We start from the raw sequence: 23407 nt of genomic DNA, 5'->3' as shown, positions 1-23407 counted from the left end.
ATCAGCAACCAAGGTAACCCCCCCCCCCTCCCTACCTTATCATCATGAGTTCTTTTTAACCAGATATCTCTCGGGGTGGCGGTGGGAGTTGTTTCGATATACTTTATTGATCCAGATTTGTTTCCGCGACAGCAGCATGTAAACAAGGCATTGCACATGAAATAATAACAAGATAAAAGAGATCTTTAAAAATGATGTCTAAGAATGGAAAAAACAAATATAAACAATTTCATATCATATATTGTTTTATCGAATATAAAATATGAATTAATACAATATAAATATACACAATTAATGAATCCTGCTACATCTTTTTATTAGATATATGGCTGCAATCATTATTATTTTCATGTTAATCATTTAATCCGCAAACTTTTTTGTTTGGTGAAAATAGTGACACAATCTTTTTATTTACTGTCACATTAGACAAAGAAAAGCTGAATATTATTGTATTGATGACCTTAACCAGCAGTACCTGGGAACTTTCTTCTTTTCGAAATCCTAATTGCTCCTGAATTACAGTGTCTTGTTAGTGAACCAAATCTTGAATTGATACCATAAATATCCCATAAATCCAATAAATATATCAATCGGATGCTTGCTATTACCAACCTATTAATTACCTTTAGCTAGAAGTGTGTGTGTGTGTGTGTGTGTGTGTGTGTGTGTGTGTGTGTGTGTGTGTGTGTGTGTGCAGACCCAGAAGCTGCAGAGGGAGCTGCGGGCCGAACACGATCTGACCCAGAGGGAGCTGCAGGAGAGCAGCAGGAGGCTGCAGCAGGACTGTGACCACCGGGCGGCGCTGGAGAGGGACAAAGTCCGCCTGATGGAGGAGGACCGGGCCCGGCTGCTGCAGCAGGTGGGGACAGAGTGGACGAGCAGCGTGTCAATCCAGCAACCACTGTGGTTAACAATGAACGATTGCACTCTGGAGAAGAGAATACAGCTGGGGAAGTCGTTTTTCTATTTCATCGGGCTTCGTACAATTAGAAGTGACATGAGCACCCATTCTTGTTGTTGGTAGCGGCCTTGCTGAGAAAATAAGCAACATAAGCAGTGAGGTCACAAAGTGGCACCAGTCGGGCTCTGGGCGGTGGAAAAGCAACTGGTTCCTAAACAGAGAAATAGTTACAAACCAAAAAAGCACAGAGGTAGAACTGGAACTGGTTTGGGAACAATACTCCAGTGTGTACAAAGAGAGTTTACCTAAAAAACAGCACCATACAAATTCAGGGCTTTATTTGTCATATGCACAATATCTACAGTAATGATATTAATATTAAAAAACATGGTGTTTATATAGCACTAATCCCAATATTTGAAGAGACTTAACAAGCAACTAAAGAAAACAAAGTAAAAAGTAAAAGACATAAACAATGCAATCAAATAGAACAATAGGCAAAATGGAGCAAGTAAGTTGCAGGAAAAGGAAAACATAAAACAGAATGTGGTCAAGAGTGGCCTGTGGGCTGAGTCTGGTGGTTTTAGTCCTGATGCTGCGGTAACGCCTGCCAGACGGCAGCAGACAGAACAGTTTGTGGCTGGGGTGATGGGGGTCTTTGATAATCCTGAGGGCTTTCTTCCTGAGCCGCTGGGAGTAAAGATCCTCCATGGATGGCAGCTCCGTCCTGGTGACGTGCTGTGCAGTTTTCACCACCCTCTGTAGAGTCTTACGGTTGTGTTTCTGTTTGTATCCAGATTGCAGATGGTGAGTCTCGCTATAAGCAGCTGGAGAAAGAGTTCCAGGTCTACAGAGAACAACAGAACATCAGACCTGAGTTCAGACTGCAGTCAGAGATCAACCTGCTCACTCTAGAGAAGGTAATCTACTCCTTTCTGCATCACTACTTCCAGATAATTAGTGCTTAACATGTCATAGAAAGAAATGATTTCAATATGAACTTGTCACTTAATATAAACAAAGAAATCCAACCAAAGAACAAGTGATACAAATAAATCAGAATCAGGTTTATTGTCAAGTAAGGTTACTCATACAAGGAATCTGATTGGGTGTTTAATGGTGGACTCATTTACACAGCAAAAGGAATGAATACAAAACTATTACAAACACAAATGTAGTGTGTTGTATAGGTTGTTGTGCCGTGTGTGATTTACGCTCTTAACTCATTTGTCAACAAAATTATGACTCATTTTCAGCCGTGTGCGACTGACGTGTTTGCTCTGTGGCTGTTAAGGTGGAGTTGGAGAGGAAGCTGGAGACCACCACCAAGTCCAAGCTGCACTACAAGCAGCAGTGGGGGCGCGCCTTAAAGGAACTGGCCAGATTCAAACAGGTACTGTCTGTCTGTCTCTGTTTCACTTAGGATTCAGAGAGTTTACATGTTATGCCTCTGCACCAATGAAAGTCGTGACCGAAGGCATTATGTTTACAGGCACTGCCTTTCCGTTGTATACATCTTAAAGCTATATTCTTCAAACTTCTTTAAACTAATACAAAAGTATAAACAGATAACAATTGAGTGAAAAAGGTTCAAGGTCACGGTGACCTTACAAAACATATTTTTGGCATTAAAGAGACCCTTTGATGTGAGGTGCTGCAGCATAGGCAGTATGAGGAAAATATAGAGCTTTTTGAACATTAAAGCATGGAGACATGTCCCAGGAGAGCAGTGCTTCTCAAAGTGTGGTCCGCGGATCACTGGTGGTCCGTGAGCGCCCCCTAGTGGTCCGCAGCGGAGGTTTGTATCATACTACATGCGGTGTATTTTGCATCTCTCTCAGTAGCCAACGATCTGTGAGTCTGTTGGCTCGGACATAAACTCCGTAATAAATGTAGTCTACATTTCATAAGAGGTGTAAAACCTGAGCATTTTAAATCGCATTTGAACGAAAGGCTTATATAATCTGTAGTTGTATTTGTTGATTTAATGCGTGAACTAGGGCTGCAACAAATTTGATAATCGATTAATCTACTATTCGGACTATTGTGCCTTGTACAATTTCTCAAACGCTCTTATTTAGCCATCAACTTTTAGATTTAGCTTGAGGCTGTTTCAGGCATTGGCAAAACTAACAATGAAGACAATTAATAAACACATTTTGAGCAAAATTAACATTGCTTTTTATTTAAATTAGATAAATAATATTTCATATCAAAAGAAATAACAGTTTTAACCAATCGTATTAAATAATCTGAGGACAGAACTGTAAACAGAATAGCTGAAACTTTAGCAAAATAAATAACTCTTGTTGCTGCTAGCATACACGTTGCAACGTTACTCGTGGATGGGGGGGACTACAGAGCTACCAGAAAGACAGTCGAACCCGGTGCATTCCGCCGTCTGAATGTGGTGCACTTTTGCTAAATGTTTAGACAAATTGCTCGTGTTACCGCCCTTACATGCTAAACTCCTATTGCACTTTCGGTAACAAGGATTGTCCACATCGGGGTGTGTGTGTGTGTGTGTGTGTGTGTGTGTGTNTAATATGCAAAAAGACAAACAAATGCGTCTATGATGTATTTTCGATCTTTCCAATCCAGACGCGACCTCTCTCCCCCGTCTGTGTCCGAGGCAGTTTACACACACGCGGCTGCTGCTGCTGCTACACACACACACACACACACACACACACACACACACACACACACACACACACACACACACACACACACACACACACACACACACACACACANCACTTTAAAAGGAGCCATAGTACGCTCCTTTTCAGGTTCATATTTGTATGGTTTTTTTATTGGTTAAGTGGTCCTTGGTATGAAGAAGTTTGAGGGACAACATACAAATATGAACCTGAAAAGGAGCGTACTATGGCTCCTTTTAAAGTGGACCTATCATGCTATTTTTGAATAATATATTGTAGGACCATACCTATATAAGGTATATTTATACGTTTTATTTTTCAAAATACCAAACAGATCATGCATTTTATCCATTCCTCATTTCGCTAAATTTTTGTCTTTCATGATTCAGTGAGAACAGCACCATCTGGTGGCTTGGCATATGTACTACAGCGTCTCCAGCGCTTTCGAACGGCAATGTCCGTGGCTGTCTCCTCCTGATTGGTGGAGTTGGCCCAATAGCCGTAGCGCCACTTCTGTGACGTCATAGAAGTGTCACAGCCCCTTTTTTAGAGATTTGGGTATGGAGGAAAAGAGAGAGGGTTGTGTTTTCTGACTCTTGGTGAGTTCCCTTGAACACCAGGGACACGTATTCATGTATAAAAGACGTACAAAAGTGCATTTTGCATGATAGGTCCCCTTTAAGTTAAGGATTCATATGTTCATTATTAGAATCAGACAAATCAGAATTTAAATGACTGAACAGAAATGAGACGAACAGAGCTCTGACAGCAACATACGATTATTTGTATTGTCAATGAATTAACTCATCAATTAATTGTTGGATCTATATAAAAAATACTAATTTAATTGATTATGCCTTATAATGTCGACATTTGAATCCGAATTGTATCAGACTATTAATGTTATCAGACTATTAATGTTAATTTCTGTGGATTGATTAAAATAGAAAAAAAGCCAGTTCTTGTACAAGTTCTTAAAAGACTCGAGAACCTCCTTGAACACTCCTAAGAGAGACAGTTCAACATGTATTAAGTAAATTACCCCATGACCAAAATTGAAATGAACTGAAATAATGAATAGATAAATGCACTGATAAGAGTAACTCTGATTAACCGCTTTGAGACGGATTTCACCAGTGAGGGAAAGACGTGATGGAAAGCCGCTCTGCGTCCTGACACCGCTCATATTTCACAGCAGATAAACGTAGTTTTCTGAGTTGGGACTTCTGCCGTGTTCAGGACGCTGCAGAGTTTTAATCTGCTGCTGGAGACGAGCTGACAGTGTTAGGACATTTAACAGCTCTGTTTAAAGACACGCTGCAAGCAGAGGAAACCGAGCTCAGCCGGCCGCCATCCGTCAGACAACATAACACCAATATCGTGTACCTGAGTACAGAGCGGACATGTCCCTGAGCCTAAAGGCTACAGAGGCTCATGTTCCCTTAGATACAAAAAAGCACCATTAACACAGTCAAAAATACCTGCATACAAGTCAAAGCCCTGCACTCAAAGTCAACTCATATCAGCAGCAACATTGCTATATTATTAAAATAACTCAATGTTAAGAGTTGTACCTAAAATGAATGAATGATCAATGTTTCATGTTATCTTGTTTTGTTTATTTAACTATCTGTTTTAAAAAGACACTCGTTTGAATGCCTTACAAATGTTTTTTTTATATATGTTTAAAACATATTTATAATAAATTCTGGATTTTTTTTTATGGCATCCAGTAATGACTGGTATAAATACTTATTAAATATGGATAAATAAATGTAGTGATCATTCATTAATTTCCTCTTATTTCTTCAGGCAATGACAAGAAATAACCTCTTATCCCCACATGAAAACATTTCGAAAATAAATTGACCCTAGGTTAAAAATGTGTACGCACAGCCCCTAGCTTAACAGGGTGTCCCGCGGGGTCTTAAAAAGTATTAAAAGTTGATAAATCAATTTAGCGAAAAGTAAGGCTATTAAAAAGTCTTAAATGGCATTTTCCGAGGTATTACATTTTGTAGCTTGTTTTCAATAAGTATTAAATTGTCCAAAGAGGTTGTATCTCTACAGTCTGCCTGAATGTAATCATTGCCGTAGGTGTGTAGTGTGATTCTGTGTAGTTTATTTATGGCATCCCGTTGATGGACTGAGCGTCATCTGAACAGGACATCGCACGCTCACTGCCTGATAGCGAGCGAAGGTCCGTTTACAGCCGGTTGTTAAAACAACATCGTATGGGAAATGCAAGTCTGCGTCCAAATGGTTGTAAGATAAGGAGGAAGGACAATCAATAACTATATATAGTCAATGTGTCGCCAATGTAACCGTTAAAACTCCAAGTGGCGATGAGGTCTTAAAATGTATGAAAGGGTCTTAAAAAAGGTCTAAAAGGGTGGCTTAAGCTTTTAAAAGTTAAAGTCATGTAGCTTTTCAGTGGACAGAATCCATTTGATTCTAACAAGGCTTTATTACAAACAATTCATAACCCAGCAGTGGAAGAAGTATGCAGATCCTGTAATTGAGAAAGTGGCACAGTAGAAATACTCCTTTACAAGTAAAAGCCCTACATTTAATGTCCTACTTAATAAAAAGTATTATCAGCAACATTACCTCAGCTATTATGTTTTTTAACACAAATCTTAATCCTAAAAGTAACTAAAAGCTTTAAGATGAATGTACTGGGAGTAAAAATATTATGAAACTCCCTTGTACATTAAAGTATAAAGTAGCACTTAATTGGAAATATTCAAGTAAAGTACAAAGTTCCTCAAAATGTTATGTAAGAATTACTTTCACCCCCGCCATTAGTTGTGACTCTCCACAATAAAAGCATCCCCTACGATATCCCAGGGGCACGCTTTTATGTGTGTGTGTGTGTGTGTGTGTGTGTGTGTGTGTGTGTGTGTGTGTGTGTGTGTGTGTGTGTGTGTGTGTGTGTGTGTGTGTGTGTGTGTGTGTGTGTGTGTGTGTGTGTGTGTGTGGACTGATGGCTCACACATTTCATTGTCTACTTTACCTCAGCTAAATATTTGGCTCTGGTGTAAAAACACACCTCTCTTTTTCTTTCTTGCTCACTTTTTCCTTTTCACACACACACACACACACACACACACACACACACACACACACACACACACACACACACACACACACACACACACACACACACACACACACAGCACAAAGTGGGGCTTTAGTCAGCCTAAGACTAATGTAAACACACACAGACCTTATCTGACAAACTAATAACTGTTACTGACATAAAACAGCTGGAAAACTGGGCAGACATATTTCCTCTTTTCTTTTTGCATGAATCTGTCTCCCCCCCTCTCTGTTTTTCTTCCCAATGACTCCCTTCATACTCCTCTCTCTCTATCCTTCTCTTCCTTATCCTGTTACCCTCAACCACTCCACTTTATTTCTTTTCATCTTTCTGGGTCTCTTTGCCTACTTTCTCTTCCTCTCTACGTCTCTGTCTAGCTTTGATTTGATCTAATGTGTCCTTCCTCTATTCAATTATTTAACATTTCTTTCTCATATATTGTTTCTGTTTGTATAGACCATTTCTTCTCTTTTAAGTCTCCCTCCTCCCTCCTCCCCTCTCTAAGTGCCACATCATTGTAAAGAAAACACGGTGTGATTTATGCAACTCTAAGGGGGTTCAGCGCTGAGTGTCACCCCCGCCTATTAATCATCCCTGGGATTGCGTTGAGCAACAAGCTAGCCACGCTAACTATTCAGATGTCACACTCTCGCTTTTTATAAAATATCAGGCCTGTGTTTACACGACCATCCGTCTTGGCGCTCTGCGGTTTTTAAAGCCGGCTCTTGTTTGGTTTTTCTCGGCCTCTCCGCGCCTATTTATCCTCTCCTCTCAGCGCCTCGCATGGCGTGCTGTTTAGCTCAAGTCAGATCATAAAAATTCTTGTCTGAGGAATAATGTGCTTTTCAACCCAGGAGGTTCCAAGCGAGAATAAATGCCCAGACACGGCTGAGGTATTAGATCAGAGAGTTAGCCCCTTTTTTTATATTCAAAATATTGGGACAAGGAGCTTAAGTAGGTATTTTCAAAGCAAAAATACGGGACAAAGAGATTACAGTTCTGAGTCTGGAAGCTACATTTTGTAATTGTACAGCCCAAGTAGAAGGTCAGGCAACTAGATGTGGCTTTTAAAAACCTTGTTGAAGCAGAAAAGAGAACTAAGCTGTTATTTTATAAAGGCCATAAAGAAAGAAGCATTTCTTTCTATCTTGAATCCAACACTAACATGAGCCGTCTGTACAAACGTTCAGTTTTTCAAAACAGCAAGAAAGTCTGATGTTTGGTAAATGAATTCCAATTGACGTCAGATGCTCATCTGTTTAAAGCCTCAGTTATAACAGTCTGTCTCTTGGTTGATTCTTTTGATGGGGGAAGGTAATGGACATATTTTCTTTTAAAACCTTGTTTACAATTTTACAGAAAAAGGCACATTTTATGCCAGAGCTTACAGCAAAAAAACGTTTTTCTGATTGGCTGCCAGGTGACCATTAAAGGGGCCCAAGTATACACATGTTCAGCTTCATAGTTGTATTTTGTGCCAATAGAAGTGCAAGAGTTACCTTGTGATGTCACTATGTTACGGAAGAAAACAAAGGAGTCCAATGCACGTGTTTCAGACAGGGGGGTGGGGGCAGAAACTCACAGGGATTGTAGCCTTTGTAGACCATTTACATGCAAAAAAAAAACAATATAACACAGGAAAGGGAAAACCCTTAAAAGTTTTGATCAACTTTTTAAGGATTGTTCTGAAATCATTGGCTTACCCTTTGCTAAGGCGTCTTGATATTGATGGAAGCGTTACCACTATTGCTCTGACTTATCAGGAAACTAGGGCTGTCCCGAATACCATTTTTCGGGCTCCGGATATTCGGTAGTAATCAGCAGCGAATATTCGTTGCGGAGAGATTTGTATATTTTTTTTATAAAAATGTTTTTAAAAAAAAAATGTTTCAAATGTTTTTGTTTTTTTGAAAAGGTTTCATAACACGCTCCGAATCCGAGACACCTGACAACACGCTGTTAAGCAGAAGCGCAGAAAGAGCATACTATTACGATTTATATTTATTTATTGTCTCAGTACTCGCAAACATTAAAACTAAATGTGTCCTCTGTAGGGTAACTGTAGGGTCTGCTGTATTGTTGAGGATGTTGATGGCTGGGATGCGTGGGGACGCACACAAGTTATTATTAGGCTGAGCTACTCAACTTTATGCCATTGCCTTAGCCCCAGATGTTCCCACATTACTCCTATTATTTTCACTATTCGGATAAAATAAAAAAACTAATATAAAAAACAATTTGGTTGCTTGCTTTCAACTATTTTCCAAGCAAAGTAAGTGCATGTTTTTATCATGTCTAACGTTACTGTTTAAACAGCGGATAAAGCAGCTTCATCATGGCAACTTGACAACAGCTAAGCTAAGCTAGGCTACTACTTACAGCATCAAGGTGACTTTTCAGAGTTGTTGTGCCATCGTGGTAGGCCAGTTTCTTATTGCATATTTGGCACATATTCTTCTTACCGTCGTCCAATTTAAAATGGTCCCACACAGCTGAAGTCTTCGGCATTTTGTGGGTGAAACGAGGTGAAGCGAGGTGAAGCGTGCCGTGAGTGAACGCGATGTCAGGAGCACAGGCTGAGATTGTATATATTTCCGCATTTTAACAGTGCAATTCAAAAGTATAAATATAGTATAAGAATATGGCAATTCGCCTTTATTAATAGCATACATTTAGCATTTAAAAAAAAAAACGAATATCCAAATAATGAAATTGAAACCCAAATAGTTGGCCAACGAACAAATATTCGAATATTCGGGTACAGCCCTACAGGAAACCAGTTTCTGTTTTCTCAATATAATAAACATAACGACAACAAAGAAATGTATAGAGAATTAAAAGTCTTAGCAAATATTGCGTGTTGGCTTTTTGTATTGATGTTGGATAGCCGGACGTGGTGATTAGTTGTTCTGTTTTGACCGGTTCACCTTAATCATATCTCGGGTTCAGTCATTCAAAGCATTCAACGCTGTCAGAGTTTGGGGTTCAATTCCCTCCGCCCAGACTAAAACTGCCCTCTCTCATGAGTCTGTTTGTATAAATGCTGTCAGTCAAACAGCAGATGCAACATGTCGCCTGAGGGAATTCCAGTACTACTGGTCTCAGTGGAGACTCTGAAGGTTCCCACTGGTCATTTTGTTCCAGGCAGGGAGGGTCAGGGAGGTTGATCCATTTCCTGGAGCAAACAAGGGATTTGGTGGAATATTTACAACAGACAGAGAAAACATCAACAAACCAGAAATGAGAAGTAGTTTGTGGAAGCACAGGTTTCAAGTTTTTAGTTGTAATGCCTTTTTTCACCAAACTTTGTCATCTTTGAAAAATAATTTTGTGACTCTTAAATGTAGGGTAGGTAAGTTTGAGAAACCGGCTCCAGATACACTTTTTGTTATATTACATGGAATGCTCTTAACATCCAGATAGCAATGAATATCTGAAGTGCTTTGACAACAAATCCATAAAAAAATGTCATCTGTGGAAGCCGTAGTACTGTAAAAAGCACGACCAATCATCTGAGCCGGCCCGGCTAAAATAACTGGATGGCCTACCTGTGTTGATGCACACACAACATTTTAAAATGTTTTATATATTTTAAAACATGCTCTTTTTTATTTGATTTTTACACCAATTTTGACTGACTTTGTGTGGGTTCATGACATAAAATGCAAAGAAAAGTATTTGATTATTATTGGTTTTAATGCAAAATAGGGAACATGTCAAGTGGGTGAATGCTTTTGCACGGCACTGTAAAATAGGTTAAGCAGCAAATCATCACATTTGGTAACCTTAAACCAGAAAAGGTTTGACATGACTTCACACGGAGTTTCCAAACCTTCGTCTTTGCGGACCATTGATAACAGATACCAGGGGCCTCATTTATAACGCCGTGCGTAGGATTCACGTGGGTAGGTTGCTTACGTAGTAGAAATTTTCCGATTCACCAAACATTGCGTACCGGCGAGGAAAGTGCGTACAGCACTTCCTACGCTGGTTTCCCTTTTTATAAATCACAATCGACTCGAAATGCGGTGCAGCTTTTGAAGGCTTCACGTAACGCCCATATTTGCTATAAATAGTCAAAGAAATGCCCATTCATTCATTCATTTTGACTGACTGCATGAAGAAGATCGCAGGAAATGACGACAGAACAGCTAAAAAAAACATCTCACACCGTGTCAGATTTTGGTTCTTTTGGGGAGGTGGAGATAAATCATATTGTTTGGTGGATGCAGTTTGAACCAGAGTAGCAGCATGGAGGTCGGATCGTCACCAAAATAAATAAATAAGTGGTCCGAAAAAGGTTAATGACAAAAATAATACACATAGCCTAACCTTCCTCAGGCAGTGTGTTTGTACCGGGGACAGGAGACACCCCCTTGATGAGAAACTGTAAGAAATGATCGGGGAATCCCTCCGGAGTGGAGTCATGACGACTGGATCTGAATTATTTGTTTGTATTTGGTGGTTTGTGTTCCAGCTGTCGACCGCAGCAACTCTATATCCACCAGTTAAAGGAAATACAACTAATGTGTTGTGTTATATTAGCTGTACAATTGACCACATATGGTGTTCTTCGTTTCCATACCTCCTGTGTTTTATGAGCGACTTATCAAGTCTTGGCAAACGGCATAAAACCCGATTAAACGTGATAGTATATAAAACCATGCTCGTATCTACAACCTATAGAAATGCAACACGGCGTCAGTTTAGATGTAATTCTGTCCTCCTGCTTACCGCATCATTTATGAGAAAACATTTCATAACATTAACACAACATATTCGAGGTGGTTTTAAATAACATATCCGTATTTATTTATTTCTCCAATTTATGTTTTTGTGTGCACTGAGGAGTCTCAAACAGGCGTTTGTTTAATCATTTTAAGATTGGCTTTAATCAATTTTTGAAAATGAATTCTTCATATATGATAAATGAGAGGTAACATTTTATTTATGGTATTATTTCCACATATTTCTCTCCATTCTTCCTTCTGCCAACGGTGTCGCAGTTTCTCGTCTCTCCCGTTGTTGTGCTTAGTGCGTACGCATGGGTTAGAGTTTGCATGGAGGACCGCACATTTTCCCGTCAAGTTAGTATTTTATAAATCGCAAGCATTGCGTAGAAACTGGCGTACGCAATTTTTTGAGCGTATATCCCTTTATAAATGAGGCCCCTGAACTTTATTTGGTATTTATTGTATTGTGTTTACTTATTCAATTCTATGCAAAACCTGCTACTTGACACTTTAGAACAAATCTAATTGTAGGACCAGTTCTTCCATGAGGCCCTAGAACCTTTACTTTGGTCCATAGAGGGAACTTGTTCCGCCAACACAAACCTCACATATCATGGCTAGTGTATTTTCCACTGTGACTTTGAAAGTGATGACGTTGCATGAATCAGCACCCTGCACCCTATGAAAAACAAACTTCAATACTTTGTTGGGATCTGAAACAATCTGAAACGCTAACATTACATGCCTGCTCAAACTGAGACCTTTTATTTTATTCTTTTTTTTAATTTAATTTGGATTTGGTATTGAAACACTATCTGGTTGTATTTGAAAAATAGTAAAGGAACACTTCTTGTGCTCTGTGGTTTTAATCTTCACATTAGAGACTTGTTAAGAGCAGTCCAGCAGCTTCTATCTTAGACAAACAGAGCACATTCTTAAACTCTGCTCCTGTGTGTCTTATCTCATACTTATCGCTCTGAAAACCTGACGGAGCAGCCTGAAAACACTGATCTTAACCCTTCAAACCCCGCAGATAGGAGACTGCTGTGGAGCTGTTTAACCCTGTGTGGAGCACATTTTGTCTGCTGGGTACTTGTAGCTTTTTCTAGGCTCCCCATAATGTGATCAAGAATTACATTTTCACTTATATCTGTTATAATATAAAGTAAACAAAAAAACTGTCTAGGGTACACAATCACATTGTTTTTATTATTCAGAACGTTTCAATGTTAATGTCATTGTATGGGAGCTGAGACATTCTGGGTAGAAAGATTATTGGCGACTTCATAATCGATTGCTTTTTCAAGAACAAATGTCAGACATTTTGTAGTTTCAGCTTGTTCTTTAACCTGTGCAGGGGCTGCCGGGTACTTCTTATGTTATAGTTTGGATTCCTAAAGCTTTTAGTCTCCTATCCCATCATTCAAGGGTGGTTTTCACTATAAGTAATGTTACGCCATGTTAACTGTACTGTGCAATCAAGCTAATAAAGTGCCATATCACCCGGCCCAAAGCCGTCAGTCCATAGTGACGAAGTCGTCACAAGTAGGTAGAAGAACTGTATGGAATGCCATTTAAGCACAAATAACCAATAAAAAATTATTATTATTTTTATTATATTGATTGAGAAAAAAGATTATTAATTTAACGCTTTTAGAAGGGAAGATATGGTCATTTGTTCTGGGAATGTCATTTTCGAGCCTGAGACCTGGAAAATAGGCTTGGGGCTTAACAGGTTAACAGATTTGTGGCTTTTTCTTCTCTCGTGTGATGGTTGATTTCATTTAAAACAAAAGATTTGCAGATGTTTGGGAATATGTTCATCATTTTTTTACTATTTTTCTGAAATTTGAGATGCTAAACTATTACAATTTTTGTTCAAAATATGAATTACTAGTATTATTGATTATTGTAATAGTTTTTTGCTGAACACAAACTTATATTTTAGCTCCAGGTGCCGCTGTCTTTTTGGTCACTGTCTGTGATGTCACCTAACAGCAACTGATTATGGATGAAAATCTAAATCAAAAATCTTAGGAAATAAATATAAAAATCTTTATTTTATATTTTTGTTATCTAAATGACTGACTGTTGGTTGGACTTGATTTTATAAATTAATTCTGCAACATTTCTAATCAAATATTTCGCTATTTTCACAAAACAAAGTTATAATATTCACGCCGTGGTGATGAAAACATTTATATCTGTAAAAAAGGAGAAATTCATTTGTCCTGGATAGTTGAAACTTTACCTTCCGTTTAAATTACGTTAAGATTTGACTTTCCTGTACATCAGTAAAGGAAAAACACCTGAACACCCTGATATCTTTACACAAAACTTTTTATATTTATCTATTTCTTCAGCAATTATAGCCATTTTGCAGAAACTCATGTGTGTCTTATGTGAGTTCCCGTCGTCCCATCGGGTTTTAATCCATTACATCCCCCAAAAAGCCCAGTGGAAAACTGTCCCTGAACTCCCACAGGTGGGGAGCAGCTCAGAAAACTCCATCTGAGCAGATAAAAAAAAGTATGTTCTCATGTGTTTTTGGGAGCCGTCCTCCCCCAGCTGCTCGGGACCGTCCGCCTTCAAAGGTGGAGGCAAGTAATGGAGGAAAGATGGGGGGAGGGTGGGGGAGGAGAAGTCATTCTCTGGTCATCCATTCCCAAAGTCTGAGAGTGTCTGAGACCTGGACTGGGACTTCCCTCTGCATGCTCACAGCTCGTCTACTCATAATTCGGCATGTTGGAATTGGACGCTAGAATTCTTGTTTTGCGGTTTATATACTAACTTTTGATTTAATTTGAATAGACTCGCAACGTCAAAATGACACATTCTGGTTCTGCTAGTTTTTGGCAGTTCTCTCCGATTCGCTCTCCATTTATTGTTTTCAGTCTTGAAAAAAATGTCTGCAGTATATTTCCCAATAATTTGCAGCTCATGCTTGAATTCAGGGTTCGTTCAGATCATTCTTTGTTATGTGGCTGTAAATCTGCAGCTGAGTCTGTTGCTTTTCTGTCTGTTTGGGTCTTTTCAGGTTCAGCACATTCTTGATATTTTTTAGACTGAGCATCCTCGGTTTCACGTTTAGTCAAATTTATTTTGGATCTGTGTATAATTATTTTTGACTCATTATTGATGTTATTTTCGAAGATCAAATCTGTTCCATTGTTGCGAAGTATGTGTGAGAAACAACAATTGTAACAACTGTTTTTTTTGCATTTCTCTAAATACATCCCAAAAATGTGACATTAGAGCTAAGAGCAAGGACACAGCTGTATAAATACAGTTAGGGTACTTATAGCATATCGTTAGCAAAATGACCAACAACGTTAATGTAATCTTCTTTATACAAATCAAGTGTTTGTGTAGGTTTTAAACAATAGAAATAATGCAAATAACGTAACTTCAATTGTCGATCGTGGTAAAAAGTACAGCCAATAAGTCGATAGTGGGGAATTTCCATTATTAGAATAATTGTGAATATCCTTATGTGATGGACTTTAAAACGTTGTACTGTATGCCTCACTTCCCTCACAGGTAGTGAAGTAAAAAAGAAAGCCTTCATTTTGTAAACACATTTTTAAAAACTCACAATTTTCTTATTTCTTTTCTTATTTATTCTGATTAACCAGGGATCGTATGAAGTAAAGGATGTTCCCCTAAATACATTTGTCCCATCTGTAATTCAATAAGAACATTTCTCCTGAATGAAATTAAATAGTATGTTTTCGGTGCCATTAAAAAAACTAAACCTACAATCTTCCCAATGCATGTTGGACAGTGACCGTGCATTATAACTGTAAAACTAAATTCATCTTCATCTATTTTTCACTTTTCCATCAGAATTAGCACGCAGCTCGTCCTCGGCTATAGCTGCTGAGAATCATGACGTAGCTGTAAAAAAAAATATCATCTCATGGGTCTTGAGTTTTAGTAGCTTTTCTCTTCCACCCCTTCCTCCCCCCCCCGCCGAGGCCTCGGTATCACCTCGTCCTCTAATTGTTTCAGGACTCGGCCTCAGATTGTCCTTGGCAGCGGGCACTAGAGAAAATGTTTAGCAAGTTTGTTTTTCTAGTAATTAGCCTTAAAACGGCCCGTATTACAGACTGCTAATGGTCCACAGAGAGCTGCGCCTGTGTCAACACACCGCCTCCGTGTGTGTGTGACTGATGTGTTCATGAGAGATTGTGTGTGTTTTTTCTGTTGGAAGCTGAGGTGATCAGGCGTGTGAAAAGTGGTCGGGCAGTAATGTGAAAATGTTAGTTTTCCCATCCAGCTGCTTGTCCTGCTCTGTATCAGCAGAATACACAGACGGATCACTGCTTCACCTCCAGTCTGCGGCCCGCCATATGCCCTTCTGCCCCGTTGGCATAGCGACTGTTCATCAGACAAATGCCAGTTTATGAGAAGATATTTTGATACCTGCTGAATAGGTTAGAATGTTTGTTGAGGGTGTTTGGTGTTTCCCAGCAGGGGTTAGTGTTAGGTAAACCATCGATCTCTCTGTCCCGTTGGCATAGCGACTGTTCATCAGACACATGTCAGTCCATGGGAGCATATTTCAATGACTGCTGAATAGGTTAGATTTGTACATTTGTTGAGGGTATTTGGTGTTTTCCAGCAGGGGTTAGGGTTGGGTAAACCTCAAAACGATATCATTTATAATCAAAGCTGACACCATATTAGTGTTTTTGTCTCCCCTACTCACACTGTTGATTTATTAACATCCAGCTGTAAGCCAGTGGACAGAGCCCAGAATTGTATTATGGGTAATTTCGGGACGTCCCAGTCTGAGGTGGAACAGCTGAGAGAAATACGACTCTTTAGACGTTTTTATGAAGTTTTCTTTCTGTTTCTCATCGCCTTCGTGTGAATTTTTCCAAGTCTTAAGCATTTTTTCTCAGGGAGCTTTTATGAAAATGTGAAACCAGACACATTTATCACCAAACTCTCCAATCTGGGTGTAATTAAGAGAAAGCTCTTTGGCATCCAAACTTACACATTTCAGCAGCGGGGTCAGAGGTTTATTTAGAAATGTTCTCCCTTCAGATCTGTAGAGCAGTGCAGGCATCAGGACTCAAGCTGTGAAATTCATACGTTTGCAAGCACACTAATAATCCACTAATACTCTGAATATGATGCATTTAAACAGCAAATGTAAACCTTATTCTATGTGAAGAAAATTAAGACGTGTTATATGCTGATATTAGTTTTGTAAAATGTGTATAACGGTGACTCCATTTGAGCGAAGTAGCAAAATGGACTATTGCAATATTCAAATTGCAGGAAGCACATTAGAAAGAAATGTTTAATGAAGTATTGTGGAACTGCAGATATATCACAGCCTACAAATCATATTGCGCAGACTTAAAGGGGCTCTATTATTCTCATTTTCAGGTTCATATTTGTATTTTGAGCCTCTACTTCAACAAAAAGCGCTTTATTGTTCTCATGCTGCAGCACCTCTTTTGACCCTCTGTCTGAAACCAGAGCCTAGTCTGCTCTGATTGGTTGGTAATAAGATTAAAAAAATGATCAATAGTAATCACAATCAGTTATTTTTTCCAATGTTATTTTAAGGCCATATAATGCACATCATCTGGCCAGTTACTTGAGGCATGGTTGCATTAACGGGAATGTTAATGGAATATTCATTTCCATAAGCAATGGCAACTATATGGCACTACTGTCTGTCTCCCAATAAGCCAATGGTCTTTAAGTGACTAACCAAAGCACACCCTGCAGCTGTGTCCATGTAGTGAAAATCACTTTTATGTTCATAGTTTTACATTTTGTATGTGTTTGCAGCGGGAGCAGGAAAACGCCATGACGCGTCTGAAGAAGCAGCAGGCGGAGCTTGAGGCCATGAGGCTGCGTTACCTAGCAACAGAGCAGAAGGAGGCGGTCAATCAGGACAGACAGGAGCTGGACGACATCAAGAACCAACTCAACAGGTAGTGATGATGCGTCTCTGAAAGATGGCTATGCAAATGAATATATATATATATACTGTGATGTGTACTTGAAGTAGAATGAATATATAGGTATTTTTAGGGTATAAGCTAGAAAGCAGGTGCAATGTACTGAGGTACTGAGTGTGTGTGTGTATATATATATATATATAAATATATATATACACATACATACATACATACATACATACATACAGTGGGGCAGAAAAGTATTTAGTCAGCCACCAATTGTGCAAGTTCTCCCACTTAAAAAGATGAGAGAGGCCTGTAATTTTCATCCTAGGTATACCTCAACTATGAGAGACAAAATGAGAAAAAAAAATCCAGAAAATCACATTGTCTGATTTTTAAAGACTTTATTTGCAAATTATGGTGTAAAATAAGTATTTGGTCACCTACAAACAAAGAAGATGTCTGGCTCTCACAGACCTGTAACTTCTTCTTTAAGAGCCTCCTCTGTCCTCCACTTGTTAACTGTATTAATGGCACCTGTTTGAACTCGTTATCAGTATAAAAGACACCTGTCCACAACCTCAAACAGTCACACTCCAAACTCCACTATGGCCAAGACCAAAGAGCTGTCAAAGGACACCAGAAACAAAATTGTAGACCTGCACCAGGCTGGGAAGACTGAATCTGCAATAGGTAAGCAGCTTGGTGTGAAGAAATCAACTGTGGGAGCAATTATTAGAAAATGGAAGACATACAAGACCACTGATATCTCCCTCGATCTTGGGGCTCCACGCAAGATCTCACCCCGGTGGGGTCAAAATGATCACAAGAATGGTGAGCAAGAAATCCCAGAACCACACGGGGGGACCCTAGGGTCAATGACCCTGCAGAGAGCTGGGACCAAATGTAACAAAGGCTACCATCAGTACACACACTACGCCGCCAGGGACTCAATATCCTGCAGCTGCCAGACGTGTCCCCCTGGTTAAGCCAGTAGCATGTCCCAGGCCCGTCTGAAGCGTTTGCCTCTAGAGAGCATTTAGATGATCCAGAAGAGATTGGAGAATCATCATATGGTCAGAGGTGAAACAAAAATAGAACTTTTGGTTAAAAACTCAAACTAGACGTGTTTGGAGGAGAAAGAATGCTGAGTTGCATCCCAAAGAACACCCATACCACTGCTGCAAACATGGGGGTGGAAACATTCAATGCTTTGGGGCTGTTTTTCTGCAAAGGGGACCAGGACGACTGGATCCGTGTTAAAAGGAAAGAACGAAATGGGGCCAGTATCGTGGAGATTTTGAGTGACAACCTCCTTCCATCAGCAAGGGGCATTGAAGATGAAACGTGGTCTGTGGTCTTTTCCAGTATGACAATGATCCCAAACCCACAGCCGCCGGGCAACGAAGGAGTGGCTTCGTTAAGAAGCATTTCAAGGGTCCTTGGAGTGGCCAAGCCCGTCTCCAGATCTCAACCCCATTAGAAATCTTGGGGGGGTGAAAGTCCGTGTGCCCAGGCGAACAGCCCCAAAACATCAGCTGCTCTAGAGGAGGATCTGCATGGAGGAGATGGGCCAAAAATACCAGCAACAGGTTTGAAAAACCTTGTGAAGACTTACGGCCCGTCTACACTCAGGCATGGAAAAAATCTGAAGCTGGGTCGATGTCTGAAGCTGGCGGATTTTTTGCGAGCAACCAACACACTGAATCTCCCGCCCCCGACATACAAAGCCAATAGCAATGTTAAAACGAAGTAAACTGGATATAAACTCTCCAAACAGGCGAAAAATATATCAGTTTCCAACCCACTGTGCTCTGCACCTCCCTCCATGCCTGGTTCCTCCGGTTTGTATCCCGGTAAATAGTTCCGGTCGGTGAGAAGGAACCGGGTGATTTGCTACCGTAATATCTCGTTTGGAATATCGAGGAAATGAACTGCGGTCTGGGCTCTCGCCAGCTTGCACGCGGTATGATTGGCTGCGCTTGCCACTGGCGGATTTGCATAAACGGCGGATCTTGATTGGGCTGATGCCAAGCATCGAGCCTCCAAAAGTTAGAACCATCTGTTCAACTCCGCTTTAGATGCCCGATAGATGCTCCAGTGATGCTGCAAAGCCATGCCATGCTCCCCAACAATGCGTTCGGCGAAGATTAAAAATCCTTCTACGTTCACCCCATTCAATGAATGGGCGAACGCGTTGAAAGCATTTTTGCATGCCTGTAGTGTAGACGTACGTTACAGAAAACGTTTGACCCTCTGTCATTGCCAACAAAGGGTATATAACAAACGTACTTCGAGATGAACTTTTTGTCTATTGACCAACATACCTTATTTTCCACCATAATTTGCAAATAAATTCTTAAAAAATCAGACAATGTCGATTTCTGGATTTTTTTTCTTCTTCAGTCCTCATCTTAGTTGCAGGTATACTACGGAGAAACTTACCGCTCTCTAATTTTAAGTGGGAGAACGTTCGCACAATCTCGTGGCTGACTAAATACTTTTTTGCCCACTGGTATATAATCAATACATAACCTAATAATTCTTTACTTTTTCTATATAGGCCTTTCCAAAGCTCTCAAGTTGCGTACACACAATAAAAAACAGACAGGCCGGCACTACTGGATAACATATAACCCGGCTATATATATATATATATAAAATATATATATGATATAGTATATACTGAGTATTATAGGGTATAAATAGTATATATTGTACTAGTTACTATATTTATATACCACACATAGTACCAGTGAGTATAGTAGGAGGGGCTGGCAGCAAAAAAAGGATTAGTTCTGAGCTTTTTATCCCCCAGAATGTAAATGGTTGTTCAGTTTCAAAGCCTCTCCTGTCAAAACTTCGGTTGAAATACATGCATTCGGAATAAAACAATTCACAAGTTACTAAAACATTCCAATCCCACCACACAACCCAACTTAAAACCGGTTTACAGGACAGGATCTTATTCGTACGCTTTGCTTCAGCATGCTTCACAATGGTCTAGAACTTAAACAATTTGTCAACTAATAAATGAAACCGGGGAAGTCAAGGGAATAATAAGGTGAATTAAAAAAGGAATTCTTGCTGCCTAAAAACTTGCGTAAAGATAATCTTCATTATGAACTGTAACCTAAATGATTATATTAAGTATTACTGTAAAAAAGTCACATATAATGCTAATGTTCATCCTTAATATTTGTAGTTTCAGTGCTATAATGACCTGATGACGGAGTTTTAAATCATATCCAAAAGATCTTTATTTTGGCAACTCACTCCTCTGCAGGGGACAAGTTGACATGCAGCAAGAACCCTAGAAACACACTGCAGCGAAAAGGAAGCGGAGGAATAGAGGCCTAATGGGCAACCTCTGTTAACATGCTCACTGTGTAAACATGTTACAAGTAAGCATAAAAACCTTCACAGTGAGGCATGATGTAGCTTAGCTGTGAAACATATTTCATCTCTCAATTAGGAAAAAAAAAAAATTAATGATGTCTTTAATACCCCATTGCTGTTAAAATGGGTGCTAAAACTCCAAATCATTTTGACAGATTAAAGCAGCAGGAGGACAGGGTTAGGCCCCCGCCTCCTCCCAGTGTGGCCGCCAGGCCCACACTCAAGAGCAGTCAACGAGAGTGCAGACGAGCACCTGAGCCGCCTGCTGGGAGGAGAGAGACACGCTGCTGAGGACCCGGCGTCTAACACCGGCACCAGGACAGGATCATCTCGCAGAGCTCAACAGGACAGCATCCAGGACGCACCATGAGCGGACAGAGAGGATCCTCTGCGGGCCAATCAGAGCCAGCGCTACGCGTTAGAACTGTCTTGTTTCTGGTAGAATACATTCAAGCTTTTGGTTAAAGATAGAGTTGAACTTGTCTTTAAAGGATCATTCCACTAGGTTTTCGTATGGTCTGCGACCTTAACAATTTACCAAAGCTTAGTATTGAACCTTTTGGGTTCCGAGGACTATTCAACATTTACTTTATTTTTTGAGCTGCTGATTGCATTCAATGACAACTTCTAATCGCACAATAACGCATATAAATAGTCTCCTTGAGAGCTGAAAGAAGACCGATCAATATCATACAATCAGAAGTGTTGAATTTTCAGAAAATGTTGAATCAATCACTTGAATGATATCATTCAGGTATGCGAATACTCCAAAATGATGATATCATCTTGGAAGCAAACTGAACTACATATCAGGATTATGAAGTCAGGATAGCAGTTTCATTACGGGAGAGGCAACGGACAAATCACATAACAATGTCCCAAAAAACGGCCGACCATCTTGGCAGAAGCGGTAAGTTTCAAAAAACGAGTGCAAAAACAAAAAAAACCACCAAATGTGGCTCAAAACACGTCACAGATGGAGAAACGATCTTACAACTTTGACAAACAATGACGCATAATGTGCACTACAAAAGCCCCGATGAACAAATAACAAATACTGACAAAACACGTAAACGACGCGCTCCGAAGTAACCCAGCTGTGTGCGTCTCCTTCTTTTATTCCCACAGATATACCATTTGCGTTTGAGCTTCTTGCAGCGCTTCTTTTATGCAGCGCTAGTGAACTCGGGCTCCCGATTGTCTCGTGGACAAGTCAGAGTGAACATGTTTCTAAACGCTACCGCATTGCGATTGTTCAAGAAGTTTTGGCAATATATGCATTATGAATTTTGGAAATAATTGATTAAAATACATTGCAATCCTGTATGACAATGCAGTCTTGTCCCCCCATAAAGAATAAGAGGAGAATCAGAAAAAGGTGGATTATTGGAGCGGTTGTGGGCACAACCCGTAGTTAAGAGAGTCTTTATAAACTTATGATGGAAAGTTTTACTGGACTTTTAGGACTAAACTAAACTCTTCATAAAATCTGAAAGTGTGGCCTCATCAGACTCTTGATGATAGGTGACTTACATTTAACAAACATAATTTTGAAAGAAATCCAAAATGATGTTAAATCTGCTAGAGATAGTATTTTGTGACTTGAAAACCAGCGAGTCTGTCCATTTAAATATGAGAAACTTGAAATAAATTGTGATTATGAGAGGAGGATGAGTTTGTGTAAATTCTGAAATACAGGATGTTATGTCCCGACAGCAGGTGGTGCATGCAGAATCAAACGAATACGACCTGCCAGCAGGAATGGAGAGATAAAATTAATTGATATATCTTCAGAAGATCTCAAGGATCTGATTTCTGTGTTGTCTAATAAATATATTATGGTTTTTAAATCTGCTGTGTTCTTCAAGTTGTTTCTTTGCTATATTCGTAAGCTTATTTCGTTTATGAAAGAGCAGAGAGATGTTACCACTGCTTAACAACATAAATATGATTTTAAAATCTTCAAACCCGTTGTCTGTTTTTGTCGCTCCACACATTCTGGTATCATATTTATTTTAAGTAGTCAAAAATATGAATTAATAAATGTTGAATAGTGAACCAGTTTAGAGAACGAGACAAAATAAATGTAATCTAACCAACATCAGATTTCTTCACTTACAAAAGTTCTAAAAGCACAAAAGGAGTAATAACAAATGCCTGATGTCATGATCCTATTTCGACTTTTAAACATCTGTACGGTTTTTAGTCCTGAATTCATGGATTATTTATTATAATCTGAATCATAACCTGTAAAGTATTAAATAAAATAAGCATATCAATATAAAGTAGTAGATAGGAGTAATAAATAATACGGTATAATATAATATAAATTACGGTAGGACATGAACTACTTTATTGTGGATTATATTCATCAAGTTAAAAAATAAATACCTTTAATTAAATATAACGGCATTTTATTATAATCAGTTTAATGACTGATACAGATCCTTATTTTACCTATACTATATCTGCCCTTTATATATTATTCTACCACACGTTATGGTTATACTTGGAATGACAAACCTATATCGGCCTTAATTTTCCTATTATTTCTTAAGAGAGGTTTGAAGTCTGATGTGAGAGCAAAGAATCCCCCAAAAACATTCTTCCTTTTTATAAATGCCAGTTTAATTTGTGGTGAAGCGTTAATGGCGCGTATGATTTTTTTGATTTCATCTTTT

The 23407-nt window shown here is 39.3% G+C and overlaps 1 protein-coding gene across 3 annotated transcripts in view; it reads left to right on the top strand.

Moving 5' to 3' along the window:
* cep120 (centrosomal protein 120) overlaps positions 1-23407 on the top strand; it is a 67973-nt gene that overhangs the window by 13896 nt on the left and 30670 nt on the right. For 2 of the 3 annotated variants that reach the window (XM_010782017.1, XM_010782016.1), the window contains exons 16-19: positions 698-859; positions 1699-1821; positions 2196-2294; positions 17212-17357. In XM_010782017.1, the coding sequence (XP_010780319.1) occupies positions 698-859; positions 1699-1821; positions 2196-2294; positions 17212-17357 (530 nt within the window). Of the gene's footprint in view, positions 1-633; positions 860-1698; positions 1822-2195; positions 2295-17211; positions 17358-23407 lie in introns of those variants that run through there. The other variant, XR_799393.1, reaches the window with a different exon arrangement.

This window comes from Notothenia coriiceps, unplaced genomic scaffold (assembly GCF_000735185.1).
Source record: "Notothenia coriiceps isolate Sejong01 unplaced genomic scaffold, NC01 NC01_scaffold00024043, whole genome shotgun sequence".
NCBI lineage: Eukaryota > Metazoa > Chordata > Actinopteri > Perciformes > Nototheniidae > Notothenia > Notothenia coriiceps.
The sequence above is the reverse complement of the archived record's forward strand: the minus strand, read 5'-3'. Positions and strand labels throughout refer to the sequence as shown.